Source organism: Centruroides vittatus, unplaced genomic scaffold (assembly GCF_030686945.1).
Source record: "Centruroides vittatus isolate TY-2023 unplaced genomic scaffold, ASM3068694v2 scaffold_907, whole genome shotgun sequence".
Classification (NCBI taxonomy): Eukaryota; Metazoa; Arthropoda; class Arachnida; order Scorpiones; family Buthidae; genus Centruroides; species Centruroides vittatus.
In genome coordinates, this window is record NW_027122720.1 from 1649721 (window position 1) to 1669450 (window position 19730).

The window sequence follows — 19730 nt, forward strand, 5'->3', positions numbered from 1 at the left end:
AAATATTTTTTTTTTGTTAGTTTTAAATTTGAATTTCGCTATTGTGTAGATTCATTTCTTTTCTAAAATTCTTAATTGTTATTTCGGTATGAATTTCAACTTTTTCGATTTTATCCAAAAACTTCTTATCGAATATCATCTTGGCTTTAATTCCTCTGAATTTCAAAACTCCGATATGAGGAAAATTAAAATCGATGTCGCTCCTCTCTCTCAAACAGCGATTCAATCCGCTGATTATCGTTCTATAGACTTGATCCACTTTCACTCGATTGCAACCGCTTTGAATCGCTACTTTATGAAAGTTTAATCTAATTACGGGTAAAGAATCTGAAAAAGAAAGCTTAATGAAGACTTTGCCCGCTTTTTACAAGAAATTGGCAACCCTGAATACCTTCAACGCGCTTCTCAGTGAAGCTAATTCCAAAATTATTAAGCAGTCTTTCGCTTAGAGTTAGGAAAGGTTTCAGAGTAAAAAGTTTCTTCTTTTGAGAGATATCCAAAGGAATATAAATAAAGTTGAAAATTCCGATATTGGGAACAATAACACACTTAAGAGGGAAAACATGTTTGAATTTCAGTAATTCTAATTGATTAATACTAGATATTAAACTTACTTTCTGTTGCATCATTTCATTATATATAAATTTCCCAATTTCATCCCAAACTCTATCAATTTCTGCAAGAAATTTATTATTTATGCAGTTTTCTTCTTATATTATTATTATTATTGTAATTAATACCTCGAACAGTAATAAGTTTATCAATTGGTGATCCTTTCATCCCGGTGCTCCTGATGATGATATCAGGGATGCTGTCACTTACTTCATCCAAGATACATTTAGATTGTGGAAGAGGAAAACAATTACATTTAGTTTTCTCTGCCATTTTCAACGGTCAACAATTAAGTGTTTATAATTGTTAATTTTTTTATTAATAAACAGATGAAGATTGTTGTGTTTCATATTCTTTATTCAAAAATATTTTATCACATACATAAAAAAATTATTTTTTTATAAAAGATATAAACAAAAAAAAATTTCAAATATATAAACAGTCGAACCTTAAATTGTTTAAGATCAATAAAAATAAACGTTGCCATAGCTATTACATTAATGCTATAACTTTTTAATTTTAAAAATGATTTTACACTATTAAAATTATAATAATAAATATATAATTTGGTTAATACGTGTATTATCTCAATTAAATAAAAAAAAACTCATTACATTGGATGTAATTATATAAATCGAATTATAAATAAATTGGAATGTCATTAAAAATTTACTTGTCAAAAACTTGCATATAATTATCAAATGTAAACATATAAATAAAAACAATTGTAAATTTGCCAATCCACTTGAATAAATCTGCCATTACTCGGCTGTAAATATTAATTTATTAACGAACATTAGCAATTCATCTTTGCTCCAGTGCCTCTATGTCTAACTTTTTTTTTATGAAGGTTTCCAAATTGTTTTTGTATTCATATTGTGATTACATATTTTATTATATTAAATACATTCAGAATAAATTTTCTAATCTTTAAATATATTAGAAACTATAACTGTAACTTCATGTCGTATAATAAGATATAGTTTATTAAACATAGCATAAATTCAGAAATGGTGTTAGTATCTTAAAATTCATAAGACATTTTGAATGTTTTCCAAATCCCTATTCAAATTAATTGCTTTACTAGTCTGCGGTGGTTAAAATGTAATTGTTATCTCGACTATAGCTCGTGAAACATGTTACCGCTTCACCGACAGACTAATTGTCATATTCTTTTCTGTTCTTTTAAGCAGATCTTCACCCATTTCTCGACTGACTTCTAACCACGTAAATCCGTGATTGAGAGGCACGTCTTCCAGAGCATCCTTGCAGGATACCAGTATACTCAGACATAATCCGTCGTGTTCTTTAGGTGGATCACCGTTGTGTTCCACCGACAATACTCCGTGAGGCTTGTGACTTGGTAAATCTGGTCCAAACAGGTACTATAAAATACATTGTAAAATATTACTCTTATTGAATAAAAATTAAATACATTTAACCAAACAAAAGTGTCCATTTCATTATTTTTAATATACATCTAAGGTTTTTTACCGGTAATTTTTAAAATCAAGTTTATTTACCTGAATAAACCTCCTTAGTACAGTGTGAATACTTTTCACTGGGTTTATTTCACATACAGGTAGATGAGCTTGCTGATTTTCTGATACTAAGACATGAATTCTGTTGCTGTATAAAAATTAGAAATTATTTAATTTGAATTTTTACTGTAGTGTTTATGAAACCGTGCCGGTGCTTATTCTGCAACTTGAACACAAACCAGGTTTGTGTTCAAGTTGAATTTTTACATCATTTCTTCGTTTATTCATTACCCAAATATTAGAAATAAGAATTACATGAGGCAAATTTGTTAAGAATGAACATACTTTGTTCTTTTCCTTATAATGATTACTAATCGTAGCAGAAGGCAATTATGCGGACATAAGGCAGGCAAAATGGGATTGTGCCACATTCCATTGAATTTATTTTTGTAATAAATTCTCGTCTTTTCTATTAGAGGGATAATGTCAAAAGCTCTCAAACTAAGCTGATCGATATCTTTTATCCAACTTGCCTGTAGAGATTCGGCATCTGCCTTGGCAACTGTTTTTAATTCTCCACCTTTAAAGAGACCAGATATATATGTAATTAGTCTATCACCAAGTAAATAGCATAGACAAGCATCTGTAAAATTTTACAAAAAATAAAATTCACACGCACTTAAGATCAATAGGCCCATTTATTATTTAGCATTGGAAATTTTGATATATTTTATAATAAACAGTTAATAGAAAAATTTTTATTCCTTTATTTTGCAATGTTTTACATCGTTGCTACTTCACTTTTATATTGTAAAAATTTATAAAATGATTACAATAGAACTGTGATTATCCAAACTGATTTGATCTGCAATGATCTGGATAGTCAAAAATTCAGATAAGTGGATTAACATATAAAGAATGAAATTACAAAATAGTAGCACAGTATTGTACTGTATTTTATTTATTCATCAATGTGTGAGTAGCATTGTACAGATCTGTCACAGCAAACTACTTTCCATGGTAGAAGTGAACTGAAGTATTATGTCACTATTTTTCTTAATGTCCAAAACAGTAGCTACTCCCACACCGTATTTTTCAGCAATACGTTCCCAGACTTTCCTTCTTGCAATGCCCTGATGATCTCAACTTTTTGCACCATGATAAGAACATGTTTTCATCAAAGTTTTGTTCACAGAAGATAGAGAATTACTGTGTGACATCAGTGGGAGAGAGAGAAAGAAAGAAAGGAGGGCAAGTGGTAGTTCGAATAATTGGTTTAGTTAAATGGGAGTTTTGTATTTACAAAGTATTCTGAATCAAAATTATTTTTTCACTGTACAGTACAAATTATTGGGGCATTTTTGGCTCTCAGGGTCCTGGCCCAATTTCTTTGAAAAAACACTGTTTTAAAGTTGTGATATCCATGTACCCATTCTTAAATTTTTGTACACCTGAGTACTCCTTGTCAAAAAATTTTTTTCCAAACTACTTAATTGCACCACTTATAAGCAACTCGAGTAGAAGAATTCATAATTTATTACGAAACTAGCTGTTACGCGTGACTTCGCCCGTGCGGATTTTGCAAGCAAACACCATTTATTTTCAGTATTTCAACAACTATATAACACCTACCGCTGAGAATGATAAGAATTGCTGAGAATCAAATGAACTGTTTTCAATTTGATCAATTTTCTGGAACGTTTACAATCGTTCTATAACTGAACTGAACCAATATGCAATAACAAATTCGAATTTAAAATGGTTCGAATATTTGGTTAAAAAATCAAAATATATAAAAATATTTATAACAATGTCAGAAATGTTATCAATTTAATACACCTAAGTACTCAATAAAGACTAAACATAGTTGAAAACAAAAAAATTGCATCTAACATAGTACAGTAGAAGCTGTTCTTCCAGTTAAGCTCAATGCTCTCCCTCTCCCCTGCAGAGGAATTTCAAAAAAATCTCTTCTTAGTGTGCATTCCCATGGCATACCCTAACCGTGCACCAAATTTTACCTCTTTAGGTTCAGCGGTTTTTCTCTGGGCGATGATGAATCAGTCAGTCAATCAGCCAGTCAGGACAAATAATTTTATATATTTAGATATATACATTGTATAATTTCATCAGATGGTAATTTTTTGTAAATCAATTGAAGACACAGTCTGCCCAAAAAAATCTTTGGTAACCACCATTTATTAACTTCACATGTTCCAGAATATTAACCTTTGACGACGGACCTTCCTTTTTAGGCTGCTTGGCCATCAAGTTTAAAAGCATTCCTTTAAAAAACACAGAAAAATATCCAATTAAAATTATAGAGTTAAAATTGGTACTGGCAGATCTTACAGACGTCTTATCCTTTCCATTCATCCAGTCTGGTTGTCAATGGTTTATATTCTGGAACGTGTGGAATGGTTTATATTCTGGAAGTTAAGGAATGGTGGTTACCGAAGATTTTTTTTGGACAGACTGTGTCTTCAATTGATTTACAAATATATACATATAAAATAATTTGTTACTACAGCATTCTTTCTTAACTCTTTAAACATGAAATTGGCTTAATCAATTTGAGATGAAATTGGCTAAAGGGAAAGTTGTTTGAAAGGTTTTACTATACAACTTTCCCTTGAAGCCTGAGGGGTAACAGCAATTTCATCTCCCAGTACAAAGAAAAGAAATTTTTTGAGGTTAACAATTAATGATTCTCTGTGTCAGTGGCACAGTACATAGCTGAAAATTGCTACATACCTCATGAAAATGTTCTGCTTAGCCCCAAAGTACGGAACAATACTTTGGAAACACTGCTTTTGAGGCATTATATAGCTAGATCAAAACATTAACAAAAAGCAATAAAATGAGGCCTATTTCCATTTGTACGTAGTCATTTACATATACAGTAGAGCGTCGTTTATCCAAATCAATTGGGGACTGGGTTGTTTGGATAACTTATTTTTTGGATAACTGATAATGTACGAAAAAATACATTAACCTATCCCATTTTGAAATCTTTCTCCATTGCGTGTCGCTACAAGTTGAATTTTTGTCGATGTTAAGCCTAATGTAATTTTTAAAATAATAATCGTGGCTATTGTATCGTTAAAAATTATTTCTTTATTTTTTACAAACAAAATAAATATATTGAAAAATATAAAAACAAAAAAATTATATTTTGGAAGTTAATGTAGTATCAAAAACATTTGATTTGGCACGACACAGTCTGACTGGAACGCTTTCAGATAAACGACGCTCTACTGTAAATATATTTCAAGTATCAATAATTTAATATTTAAAATCTATTATTCTTAAGATTTATTCATTTATTATATCTGTAAGCATAAAATAAAACATTAAGAAAAGGTGACAAATTTTATATTTTGAACGTTTTTAATACTCTTATTAATGAATTTTATTCTGTTAGGATTGTAATAGATACATTCCAGTATGTTTCAACAAGGAAATGGTGAACTCCAATATACTAAAATATCTTCTAACATTCACTAATGAGTTAATTGGTTGGTGACAAATGCACATTGCACTCATCAGACTGAAGATATGATGAACTCTGATGAAGCAATATGGCTACCTCCACAGTGATATAATTAACACCGTTTTTACTACTCATCTGTATTAACCCAAAGTTATTTTGACAAAATAAGTCTGAAAATGTCAATATAGCACCATACCATTTGTTTCTACCATCTTGTTTGGCTGCCAGAAGTTTCAGTAAAAACTTATTAAACCATTTACAAGTGCATTGGTTGTGGCCGAGACTGATGCATCTGGAATGTATTCAATGATACAAACAACGTGTGGGAAGCCGTAGGCTTGGGGAAGTCTCAAACTTAATATAGCTTCCTCTAGCCCTTATAGCGGCTTAGGACCAGTGAGGCCTGCTCAAATGTCAGTGGATGGCTATCAATCGTATAGGAGTATCATGAGTTGAGAAGCTGTGAGTATGTTTGTCAATAGAGTCCAGTCTGTAGTAAATCCAATTTGAGCCAGGTTAACAATTTACAAACAAAAGTTTAATGAATAAAATAAAGAAATACACAAAGAAATATGTTGCTATATCGATATCTAACTATATACACCTCTAAATACTGAGAGTGAGTTTACAATTGATTAGATAATACCTCTGGTGGCTTGATAGATGTCTTCCTTAGTATGTGAGGTATTGTTTTTGAAGTTGAATGGAGAGAGGTGGGCCGAGAGAGGGACAACAGACGGGAGCCTGGTCTGCTGGCTTCTATGGCAGAGTCTGTGCTGAGACAGCAATTTCTGCACTTTTTATCGTAAATTCTCTCTGATCAGCCATTTGGATTTTTATCATCCGACGGAATGCGCCGATGAGTCGAAATGGCCGGTTATTCGTCAAAAACTGGCGATAACATCTTGTCACAGGAAGACAATAGTGGAAAAAAAAAGCACTTTTTCATCGACAAAAATTTGTCGTTTTTATGAAAAAATAATATTTTAGTTTTTGTAGTATTTACTAAAATTATTCCCTGTCTCCACTCTCACAAATGCAAATATTTTACTTCTATATTCAAATTTCATTTTTTATTACTTTTTCAGTTCTGTTATACATAACAGGGAAAGTATGGTGAGCAGTCAAAATAATAACCCCAACATTTTTATATTTTTGGACTTGGAACCTTGAAATATTGAGAAATGCAAAAAAAAAATTTGGGGACTTTTTTCTGTATGTATGGATGTTTTAGTGTGTGTGTGTGCGCAAGGCAGGATTTTGTTCACCCTCTTTGAAGTTTAATAACTCTTGCACTTTTAGTTAAAAATTTCTGAAATTTTGCAGGAAGGTTTGTGTATTAGGGGATTGATGCTATTAAATTTTGGTGGTTAAAGGTTAGTGGGATGGGGAGATAAAGGGGGCAGTCATGTGTCATATCTTGAATAGGATTAGACTTAATAATGAGTAAAATTGTCATTAACATTTAAAATTTTGTATAAAACTGTCCTACCCTCATAATTAAGCTTTTTGTCATTTTATAATTGAAAATATAAAAAGTTTTTAATAATAAAATATCATAACAGATGGTGCCACACATGCAGTTTTAAAAGTTGCCAAGAAAGTTAAGCAACTCATTGCTGGACTATAATTTTAAAGTAATAAATAACAAATCCTAGATATTAACTGAACATCTCTACTATGTTTTCAGTGGAAGAAATAAATATTAGTTAACTTTTTACTCATTGTAGTGTGTTAAACTTCCAAAAAGATATTTTCAAAATGTTTTTGGAATTAATATTAATAAATTCTAAAATTTTATATTATTTATATTTTTATATATATTTTAATAAATCAAAACTACATAGAAATTTCTTTTTTTAAATCAGTAAAAAGATATGAATAAAACTAAGTTAATATTTACCTGTTACGTCACCAGTTAATGTAAAACGATACCATTGTCCACCAGAACATTCTACACTGAGAAGAGTGGTTGGTTCAAATCGAAGCCCAGTTTCTTCCAATAATTCCCTTTTTGCTGCATCCTAAAACATTTTACCAAATCGAAACTTAAAATTATATGTAATCTTTTATTCTTTTTGTTTTCGTATATATTTTAAATCTATTACAAATACTGTATAAAGATTTGATAGATGATTATTTGAATTATGTACATTGTTCATTAAAGTGAGTTTAAAATATGAAATTGCAAGCGTAAACAAAAAATAAAAATAATCCTCCAACCAAAATGACTCAAAAAGTTACAGAAAGTTGGTTGCAAGTTGTTAAAAATTCATTTGGATTTAAATATGAAAATCTCATGAAAATTGAGAAACGTTTATGCATAAAATATAAGCATACATAGAGGGTTATAACATAATAAAAACTGATGTTTGAAAGTCAGGAAAACATATAATAATTGTCCTTTCTTAAGAGAATACATAGTTATTCTAGTGCTTAAATTTCTGCTCTTTTAAAAATATCTTGTTCACAACTGTCTGCTTCACTTTTCTTTCTTCTGTGCAAATGAAACACACTAAACAGCACTTCAAATATTCAACTGTATAGTAATTCTTTGCCGATGTTAAATTTCCATTAAACTTGATCTAGTGTAATGTTATGATGCAACGTATTCTGTCTTATAGCATTAAAACCAACATTTATTTATTTTATTGTGAATATATTAGTTCCAGTTTTTGGTTTATATGTAAATTCTATAGATAAAACACCTTATTATTTCAGCAAAATGAATAATTGAACAAACTTAATGGTCACCTATCAAAAGATATATATTTTTGATAGATAACTTGAATATTACAGGAACCAAATATGATAGAGTTATTTGCAATTATTAAATTATGTTGTAAAAAAGTATACAAAAGGGACTGGAATGAATTAGAATTGAATGTTTATAATAATTATATTTTTCTTTTAAAGCTCATTTTTATAAGGCCCATTATTTAAACTCAAATACTAATTATTTTGTCAAGTGTATGATTTAAAAGTTTTGTTGTATTGTTTAATAAGAGAATTTGTATTAATCTTATAATTCATATTATAATTTGGGTCAAAATGAGATTTAAGAACATATATATATTTCTGTATTTTTAATTAAAAATCTCACATCTAGGAGTAATTGCTGATTCCATAAGCATGGGGATATATGATGAGGCAGGTTATGTAAAGATTTTAGGTTAATGTTACCTATGGTTCCAAAATGGCGGCTCGTCTCTGATTCCAGCAAACAGAAGAAAGCAGACAGTGGGGACGCACGTTCTAAACCTAATCTAACCTATTCTAATAATTTTGTTGGTAATAATTATGGTAATTTATTAGAATAGGTTAGATTAGGTTAGGTTAGAATGTGCGTCCCCACTGTCTGCTTTCTTCTATTTGCTGGAATCAGAGACGAGCCGCCATTTTGGAACCATAGGTAACATTAACCAGCTTTTATTTTCATTCCAGCAATAAAGATAAAAAAGTGCTTAAATATTAAGCAGTTCTTAAAATATCTTATCTGAAAATTTTTCTGTAGTGAAAAACAAATCTTTCATACTACTTTAATTATTTTGCTTTAAAGATTTTGTAAGTACGTTAAAAATTCAAATATTTTCATATAATTACTCTAAATAAAGGAAAAATTCTCTCATAAGTTTATTTAAATTACCTTCATGTAAAATTAATATATTGAATTATATAAAATAATTTTTTCACATTGTTTTTTCAATTCAAATACCATTAAAAACATTGATGTTATAATTATTTGAATATTTTTTTCTTCTTATATTGTCTACTAGGACCTTATTTATAAATAGGACTTATTATACTGGTGTGGTTTCTGATTAGCAGAGAGAAAGTCTTAGTCAAAAGGTAAAACAAAATATCTTTATTTTCACCTTAATTATCTCAAATATTGTTGAGTGTAATATAATTGTTTTAAAAGTTTATACAATTGTTACAGAATGTCGTAAATTTGCCGAAGAGGAGCATACAGGTCTAAATTCACAAAAAGAGTGTACAAGTGAAAATAAAGATATTTTGTTTTACTTTTTCACTAAGACTTCCTCTCTTTGATAATCAGAAACTATACCAGTATAGTAAGTTCTATTTATAAACAAGGATCAAGTAGACAATATAAAAAGAAAAAATAAAACAATAAGGACATATACGTAAAAAGAATTGAATGTTAATCGTTTAACACATTTCACTAGAAAATTCATACTTACAACAATATTCTCTCCTACTTCCATTCTTCCAGCTGGTAAATACCATTCTCCAGCACACGAACTCTTTGCTTCTTGCATCATCAAGACTTCATCATCTTCATTTATTAAAACAACAGCAACAATATAAGCCACTGACTTTTTCACAATGGGTCTGTAGTCAGACGAAACCAAAGGTTCGACATTCTTGGATACTGTAATTAATAAAAAGAAAAAATAAATTTTAAACATAAGAATACTAATGTATGTGTAAGATGTATATCATATAGGAAATAAAGTTGTGTAATTTCTCCATACCCCGAGGATGGTCTCCTATTAGTATTTGTAAGTAAAAAAGAATTATTGCAAATTAGATAAACAGTAATGCAAAGATTTATTTAGTACATACAGAATGCAATACAATTGCCATTGTAATTTGCATATGACATGGCTGTTTTAAGCACTTCTGATCCAGTTTCTGATTCTTTAGAGGCATTAGGATAGATATAACTAGAGAAAAAAATATTAGTCATGAGCAATAAGATAAGGCCCCCCAGTCATGGATGGATAGGCCCATGTGTTAATAGCCTCATGCAGTGGTCTACAAAACTTGGGATGCATTCCAGCATTGACACGAACTGTCACAAGGAGCACAGACATTTCTCCAAAAAGGACAAATGCATTTATTTATTTATAAAATTAAAAATAAAACAAATAATAAATAAAAAATTTATTTTCTTACTAAAATAAAAACATTTATTTTGTTTATATCAATTGGAGAAGAGAAGTGAATATTAAAGTAGCCATAAAAGGGAGACACGACTAAGAAAAGTTTGCATATCTCTGAATTAAGAAATAAACTTTGAAATAATTTTAAAATAAAAAATATAACATTCTTCATTTAAAATTTTTGCCAATAATTGTGATTTTATAGAAGGAAGCTGTAATTTAAAAAATTATCACAAAACTTATTTAATTTTTAATTAAGTAAAGTAATTGATTTTGGAATCATGTTTCAAATCTTTAATACATTTTTAAAAATGCAATGTAGCATAGATGAAAACACTTGACCATTCAATATACTTTATTAAATTATCTCTTATATCAGTAAAGACTTGTTTAGTACACTTATTGCTCCTCTGAAAGGTGATGTACAAGATCTTAAAGCATAACTTTACAGAGGCAATAATTGCTGAAAACATATCTTGACCAATGTAAGAGATAATTGAATAAAGGATGTCAAAGGGTCAAGTGTTTCATTTACACTATATTGTATTTTTAAAATGAAGTACAGTATTTATTTGCATATAGGATGAGGTGTGACTTTAACGAGCAAAATAAAGAAAATTAGATTTATTAAATAAAACTATACTTCCTTACTGAAGAGACAATATAAAATAAAAATAGACAACCATTCCAACTTCAGCAAAAATTCTTTAATCCTAAGAACGTTTTCAAACGCATTAAGCGTCCATCTTCAGTTACTTCTTTAAATCGAATATGAAATTCGAACAAATATTAATTCGAACAAATATTACGTAAATTAACGGTACGATTACAATAAATAAATAAAAATAAAATAAAATAAAATGAACAGGATTATCGTAATTTTACAAAATTATGCCAATATTTCATAAACAAATAAAAATAAATTAAAAATAAAACAAAAAATAAAAAACGAAACAAAAAACAAACATGCGGTTTAAACCAATCACGGATTATCGCAGTATTTCTTTACAATTATCCTCATCCGTTATTAAAGACTTAAAACAAGACCAATATCAGCTCTAGGATTATCGTACTTCTATGTTTAGTCCAAATCATCGCACAAAGATTTCCAAGCCGTGGAAAGCCCATCAGCGTCCCTATAATTAATGCATTGCGTACTTCTCTGCGCTCTGTGAATTTCCAATTTTTCGAAAAACTTTATTGCGTGTCTCGATCTAGTAGACCTGATGATAGAGGCTTGGTCCCAAAAGACCGTGATGCCCTGCTGCTTAGCATAATTGGCCAGGACCGTACTATCTACTGATTTTTCCACCGATCGTTTGTGTTCATTAATCCTCTTTTTTAAATTTCTCAAAGTTGCCCCTATATATACTAATTTAGAATTCGAACCTATGATCCCTTAATGGTATCGAATAAATTCCTGTTAGTGAGTTACGCTCATACTTCATCTTATCATTCCTTAAAAGCTTGTATATAGTCGGATTGCGTCGATAAATAACTTGCAAATTCCTACTCCTGGAAATCCTTTTAACTAACAGCTTAAGAAAAGGAATGTAATCGAGGATCACTTTTTCTCTTGGTTGGTTTCTATTCCTCCCACGTGTTCGGTTATGGTCCTTCTGTCCCACGTGTTCGGTTATGAATTAATATTTGTTCGAATTTCATATTCGATTTAAAGGAAGTAACTGAAGATGGACGCTTAATGCGTTTGAAAACGTTCTTAGGATTAAAGAATTTTTGCTGAAGTTGGAATGGTTGTCTATTTTTATTTTTATTAGATTTATTAATACAAATTCTAATTTTATATCAAATGCACATAAATGCATGCATTGTCCCACAAAAATTACTGGCATTTTAAACTTTAAGGACAAATCTTGTAAAATCGACAACATAATTTGTTCATGTAAAGCTGGACAATCTGGAACTTTTTTTGCCTATTCTTAACAGTTGAATCCACTCTCCATCAATTACACTTATGAGTTTCTCTGAATTCTGATTTCGAATAATCATCTGTTTTCATATGGGAATAAATTTAAACTTATATCCGGCTCCTATGTAATTTTGGAATTCAATTCAAAAGTTTTGCTTTTCTTCTTTAGTCTTGACAATACACAAGAACGATGCAAATGACCCAGATAAGATACTATTGTTTTTAAACACCATAAAGTGAGTATCCCGTAAAAAATGCAAATAATGGTTCACAAAAATTATTGCAAAAACGCAAAGAATCCTTCGCTCGTGCATATAGGATGACCTAAGTTTTTGAAACAGTGAAAAATGAATAAAAACCTTGTCTTATATGCGAGTAAATACGGTAATCGATTCTCATTTAAATTCTTTAATACATACAGTTCTGACTTACACATATCACTTCCAAGACTGCAATTTCACTTGAATTACTTTATAAATTTTAAGAAGAAAATTAAGTTTCACAGACCATTAATTAAGCTAAATAAATCTGTAATCTAACACTTTCATATGCTAGATTACTGGATTACACATCATCTTATATATCTTAAAAAAATTTAATTAACTTTTGTGATAAAGTAGATTGTCATTTATTCAATATAATAATTTTCTAGTTAAAATCTCCTGAATGAAATTTTCATTCAAAAGTGTAATCTGTATTTAAATTTTAATGCGTATCACTAAAGATGAGAGGTTCCTCTTGAAAATAATACAAAATGATATGTGACTCTTCAAGTAAGCTTTAAGTTTGATGGAAGATGGAGTTGCATTTCCAAAGTTTCTAAAAAATAGAATATTTATGAAATTGCATATATTTGATTGTTTATTATTAAAATCTTATATAAAGATCAGATAAAATTATATAGAGGGATTTACAGATTTTCAAATGATTAAAGTATCATTTACATTTGCACTTCTTCGAAAAACTGGTTGTATGTAATGAAAAGAGAAAATATATTCAAAACCAGTAAAATTAATAATATAAACATTTTTGTTTGTTACCCACGATCATCGTCATATATGTAGTAATGAATACTGAACAGAACTTTAAGCAATAAACACATTTAAATATAAAGGTTTAAAGTAATTGAAACTGTGTACATGCACATTGGTACAATATTACTAATCTAACACACAGATATTTAATACCAATGTGTACGAGTATGATTCGAATCACTTCATACCTTTAATTTTAGACATGTTCGATTGCTTAAAGTTCTGTTCAGTATTGTTACTAGATATCTGATGATGTAACTAACCAAATAATTATTTCAAACACCAAATAAACAGCCAGATTCTTAAACTATAACATTTAATTTAGTTAAATATTATTATATTTAACCATATATACACATAAACAAACATCACAAAACCCGATAAATTCGTAAAGCCAAACAAACCCTGGATTACATTGGGCTACTTTTCTGCAATTATACTTAATTACTAAATAATTTGTCACTAGAGAAAGGCATTAGGTGCCATCTCTTATTAAATTTAATAATTATAATTAAATTAATATTTATTAACCAGATATAGCAAGCAGCTTGAAAGCTTGCCCCATGCCAAATTACTTAGATTACTATACAACTTAGCAGGATTTCTGTGCAAGATTTTGTTAATAAAAAAATCATTTTAATATTTATAGAACAATATCTTTCTTTACTTCCTTTCAATAGAGTTTAGCAATAACTGTTTCACTTATTTACATAAGAAAATTTCAATTACTTCATTTAATAATTTAAGATTACTATTAACGTTAAAAAATCAGGATGAGATACTCTTTAAAAACAGTTTTTAATTTTTATTTTAAATTTTACAGATGTGATTTTAATGTTTATTTTACAAAGAAACTTTGGCAAATATCAGACGTCACAAGAACTTTTAAACAATTTGCATAAGTATATGCAAAGAACCTATAAAGAAAAGTTGACTCTGCTAATGCTAATTGTATTCTGGTGATTGAGAATGGATGTTCAGAAGACTTCAAAAGTATATTTTTTTTTCATTCAGTCTTCAATGTGTATCTTTAAATGCTAGATTACTATCTGTAGTTTAATTAATAAACTTTGAAACTTAATTTCCTTCTAAAACATAGATTATAAACTTTTTAAGTAGAGTTTATCAATATAACAGAAAATAACCCAAAAGTTTTCAATTTTGAACACACTATATCCAAGATCAAAAACATTAAACATATTAAATTTAATGTTTAAACAACATTCAAATTCTAAATCTATTAAAAAGGAACAAATTTAGATATGAATATTTTACACTGTAATCATGGAAACGTGAATAAATTTAAAGTCAACAAAACATTTAAACAAACTGTCAAATTCAACTTTTAAAAATGCTTTTAAATAAAAATTTAATCAATATATAAATATTAACAGAAACATGAAAATCTAAAAATGCTTAAAAGGTTTATGTAACTTCCTCTAACGTTTAATTTTTAGGCTAGATTTCTTCTTTCTTGCCATTTCTGGATCTCTGACATTATATTATCATTAGATTTCTTATAAATTCGTATTCTACATACAAATCTTGATAACCTATCTTAGATATACAACAAGAAAATACAACCACTTAAAACCAGGTATATGTTAATAAACACTGTACATAACATATAACCAATATCTATCAAGAAGAAACTACAAGGAAGCAAATGTTTTCATCTGTAATTAATGGGCATCACCAGGCTAATTGACCTTTGAGTTTTGAATGCAACTGTTAAAACAAACAGTTTGAACCGAAAATAGGAGATTGCCATTCACATGTTAAAAGATGGATGACATAAGAGAGAGAAGGGGAGAGGATTGTAAGATTAAACTTAGTAGATGACTTCCATGCAGGAGGGAAGGAGTCTACATGTCTAAAGTTGATAGATGCAAGAAAAAATACAGCTTTGTAAATTTCTGACTCTTATAAATATCTAAGCCAGGCATATCAAAGATATGGCCCGCAAGACAATTACTTGCAGTCCACGACATACTTAATAAATAATATTGTTGAACTCAATTATTATTATTATTATTGTTGTTGTAATTTTATATATATAGATAAAAATAACATGTCCTGACTGACCAACTGATTGATTCAGCATCAGCCAGAGCAAACCGTTAAACTTAAAGAGGTAAAATTTGGTACACAGTTAGGGTACGTCATGAAAATGCACACTAAGAAGGGATTTTTGGAAATTCCCATGCAGAGGAGAGAGGGAGAGGATTAAGGCTTAACCCGAAGAACGGCTTCTACTGTACTATTTTAGATGCGATTCTTTGTTTTTAACTACGTTTAGTCTTCATTGAGTTTTGGATTTATTGAGTAGTTAGGTGTATTAAATTGACAACATTTCAGACATTGTTATAAATATTTTTATATATTTTGATTTTTTAACTAAATGTTCGAGACTGTTTTAAATTCGAATTTGTTATTGCACATTGGTTCAATTATAGAACGATTGTAAATGATCCAGAAAATTGATCAGGATAAAAACATTCGTTTGAAGCAGTAAAATGATTCTCAGCAACAAGAAGTATGTGTTATATAACAATTACTATGGTTGTTGAAGATTACCATTGATACTAATAACTTAATTTACAAATGTACAAATCATCCAAATCATTGGCCCGAGCAATGCTGAGCCCATTTGCTAGTTTATTCATATTACTTAGTTATTTATTTTATTTGATTTATTTTTATGTTTAATTTTTTGTTTATATTATGTTTTCTTTATCTCATCCTTTGAATTTTAAATTAAAGTCAGTCTTCGCAAGATCATTTATTACATAACTCGCAATATTTTGCGTATAAAACGAGTGTTTTCGAAATATTAGTAAATTACAGTTTATCCCTGTACTTTGAGTTTTGCAATCCTTATTTTCGGATCTGTTTACAGACCTGCTTCAGGCATGCAAATTGGCTGAAAGTGTTTGTTCTGTGATTATAGTTAGTACTGGAAAAGTATAAATGGTGTTTTTTTTAAATTTATCGTCAAATCTCGGGTTATTAAAAAAAGAGTTTTTCAGTCGGCTACTTTTGGGCTACTTTTTAGAAAATTTTTGGCCACAAAAGATAAAAACATCTGGCCCACTGTCATATTCCAGACAAAAAATTGGCACTTAAATAGTTTGAGTTTGACACCCCTGATCTAAGCCATTCTTCATGGAAGATGCTATGTAATGTTTTGGTTTGAACCATTTATTTTAACACTGCATTCAAACTGCTAAGGTCAGTTAGCCTGTTAAACACAGATGAAAACATTTGCTTTTTTGTAGTTTCTTCCTGCTGGATATTGGCAATATGTGCAGTATTTATTTTTATTTTTAAGTCAATTGTTCCTATTAAATTATTCTTCTTATAAATGAATACACATTTGTAAGAATAAATTTGAATTTGAATACATATTTATAAGAATAAACACATGAGACACATTATACCTGAAATGACAAGATCCATTATTATGCATAGTTCAAAAAAGACAAAAGTCAAAACTGACATGTCATCTTTGAAGTATAATTCTTAAAAAATTTTATCTTTCTATAATTATACTGGATAAATAATTACAGTACACAGCAACATTAACACCAATATCATTGATTATTGCAATTAATTATCCAATAAATTTTTGATTTTCTCATCAGATGAAATTACCTACTAAAATTCTAATGATAATCAATATTAGGCTTTTTTCCAGGAATCTCTTGGAAGAAAGCCTAATATTGATTACTTAGTTAATAAGCAAAGTTAATTTTCAGGATATATAAATCTCTTAACAGACATTTACTAGAATATTAATAATAATTTAATCTACTTTTATATAATTTGCAGACATTGCTTAATCACAAAAGAAAATACTGATTTAACCAATAATATTTTTGTTTCTTACCAGACTGTTCATCTACTTCCAAATGTCTTAAGCTCCAGGATTCTGTTTGAACCTTGTTCAATTCTAGTATCTGATATAGGTTTATGGTGGCTCTACAAATTTGGTATTTGCCTATTGCCAAATAATTACCTATACTTCCCCTTTTAATTGCCACAAAGTACCAACAAGAAGTGGAAAATGGTAAATACCAAATGTTAATCACAAGTAAATTGTCCACACTGCTTGGGATTGGCCAAATAATTGCTCAACAATTGAGAAAATACTGAATGCGTGAAGCCACTTTTAGATAATAAAGTGAAGATATTTGTACAATTTTGAGAGTTTGAATGGTTTTCTTATATATTAATTAGTAATACGTTGCCCCGTATTATTACGTCCATTTAGAATTTCAAAATTTTGAACGACGAAATGCTAGAACTATGGACAATTATCATAACGACGAGAGCTGATAAATGCAGCAGTACAAATAGATATAGTTTTTGAACAATTTCTGTTGTTTTATGTTACTAAATATTATATTTAATTCATAAAATTTTTGATGAAAACATGAAATGTTTGCTTCCTTAATTCTGGATTACAGTATATAGAATGGAAACATAGCTGTAAACACAACTTAAATTACTGAATGGATTATTAGTCACATACACCTTCTCTTATGTAACATTTTCAAATTACTTAAGGTGATTTAAAATGTTAATCAAGATAAACCTGTTATTTACATTTAATAACACTTCACTTAATGATGATAATGCCTGCATTATTTACAGACAATTTTACTTTATATCTAAATGAACAGCTTAAAAGTAACTTCTATTTTTCTTCTTATAATCAACATTGAATGTGGAAGAAAGATTCACAGAAATGAAAGTAAATAAATGATTAAAATGGAATTTTATAAAGAATTTAACGTTAGGGAAAGTTTTCACGTGTAAAATTACATTCGATTGAATGCATGAATGAAGAAGAAACTTACTTAAATCCTCTATTTGTTCCGCCAAAGTATAGTCTACAGGTTGATCGTTTTCTAAGGCAACACCATTTATGATATTATCGAGATGACATTCAATTTTATCCATTTTCTTGAATATTATCGACTTAAGTTCATCACTTCCTTCGCAAACCTTAACTTATTGACGAATGTAATTAGAATTCTTTCAAAGATGACTGCTCACGGCAGGAATTTTCGCCTCGAGGTGTTTACTCGCAACCTTTTTCTACAAATGACTCATTATTAATAATAAAACTGCATTTAAAACGCCGTAAAAGTTCTTAAAATAACTCGAAAACCCCACGTGTCAAGTAATTCGTAAAAAAAATAATCAATTACACACATATGTTAATTGTCAAATATGTCTTTATTGGACGTCGTTCGTTCGAAATATACAATGTAACCAATCACGTGTTATTACGCAACGCAATTATGTACATTTTGACAGGTTTGTTATTTTAATGCGTACTTCCGCTACCAGATGACGCGACGATTGGAGTGCGAATTCGAAAAAAGTTTTTTTATGTATTATAAAAAAAATAAATGTAAAAATAATAACTATTCTATAAATTTAATTTTAAATTATATTAACTTAATATTGCGGCGAGAGAATATAAAACTCGTTAAAATGAAGGGCGTTGTTTCGGATGGAAAAAATTTATTGGGGCTCTGTTTGAGCGGAAGGTTCAAAACAAGAATGGCGGAGAATGGTAAGTTATCGATCTATTCAGCTGTTGCAAATTTTGTCGTAAATGTCACAAAAATAAACAAATCTAACGGTTTTGTTGACGTGTTACGTCGTAATAACGTCTAGAATGTGTTTACGATACAAAATTCATTCGGGAAATTATTAGAGTTTATATTTTCTTTCCAATAGATTAGAGTCGTGTATTCTTGTAAAATCCTGGTTTAATTCATTTTAATTTTAATTGCTTATGCTGTTTATTAAGTCAGGAAACAGATTTGACTTTATATAAATCGAGAATTTAATCAAATATTTAATAAAATCTAATAACTGTCATAAGTATCACAGGCTATGAATTTTTTATATATAATAATTGCAAATATTGGGTAGGAGTTACTTTGTGTATATGTGAATACGTAGACAAATGACCTAAAAGTGACTTCTACTAATTATTATTACACACAGTTTCTGTATTCACTGTGAAAATATGCTGAATGTAAAACATTTTAAAAAATAACAATATAAATACCGTTAAAAATTGCAAAATCATATTATAAACTATTAAAATTCGCGATGCATTAGAAGCTTCGTGTCATATTCCGTTGTACTTCTTAAATCTTGCAACTATGTCGAGTCATGAGATACAAGAAGTACCTATATTAAAATTCGATTTGGAATTTGTACGGCAGAGACGAATAACCAATTTTC

General features: G+C 29.1%; 2 protein-coding genes across 2 annotated transcripts; both read right to left on the bottom strand.

Moving 5' to 3' along the window:
* Positions 1 to 22: 22 nt before the first annotated feature.
* LOC136990382 (coiled-coil domain-containing protein 81-like) lies at positions 23 to 960 on the bottom strand. The gene is made up of 4 exons (XM_067288772.1): positions 741 to 960; positions 615 to 676; positions 392 to 548; positions 23 to 327 (listed from the first exon to the last, which is right to left on the bottom strand). Exons 1-4 carry the CDS (start codon positions 883 to 885, stop codon positions 23 to 25), a joined length of 669 nt encoding a protein of 222 aa, XP_067144873.1. The 5' UTR covers positions 886 to 960.
* A 447-nt stretch (positions 961 to 1407) lies between these two features.
* Positions 1408 to 18728, bottom strand: LOC136990336 (8-oxo-dGDP phosphatase NUDT18-like). The gene is made up of 6 exons (XM_067288728.1): positions 18323 to 18728; positions 9792 to 9982; positions 7490 to 7610; positions 2439 to 2673; positions 2136 to 2241; positions 1408 to 1997 (listed from the first exon to the last, which is right to left on the bottom strand). The coding sequence occupies exons 1-6, from the start codon at positions 18423 to 18425 to the stop codon at positions 1752 to 1754; spliced, it is 1002 nt and encodes a 333-aa protein (XP_067144829.1). The 5' UTR covers positions 18426 to 18728; the 3' UTR covers positions 1408 to 1751.
* Between the last annotated feature and the right edge of the window lie 1002 nt (positions 18729 to 19730).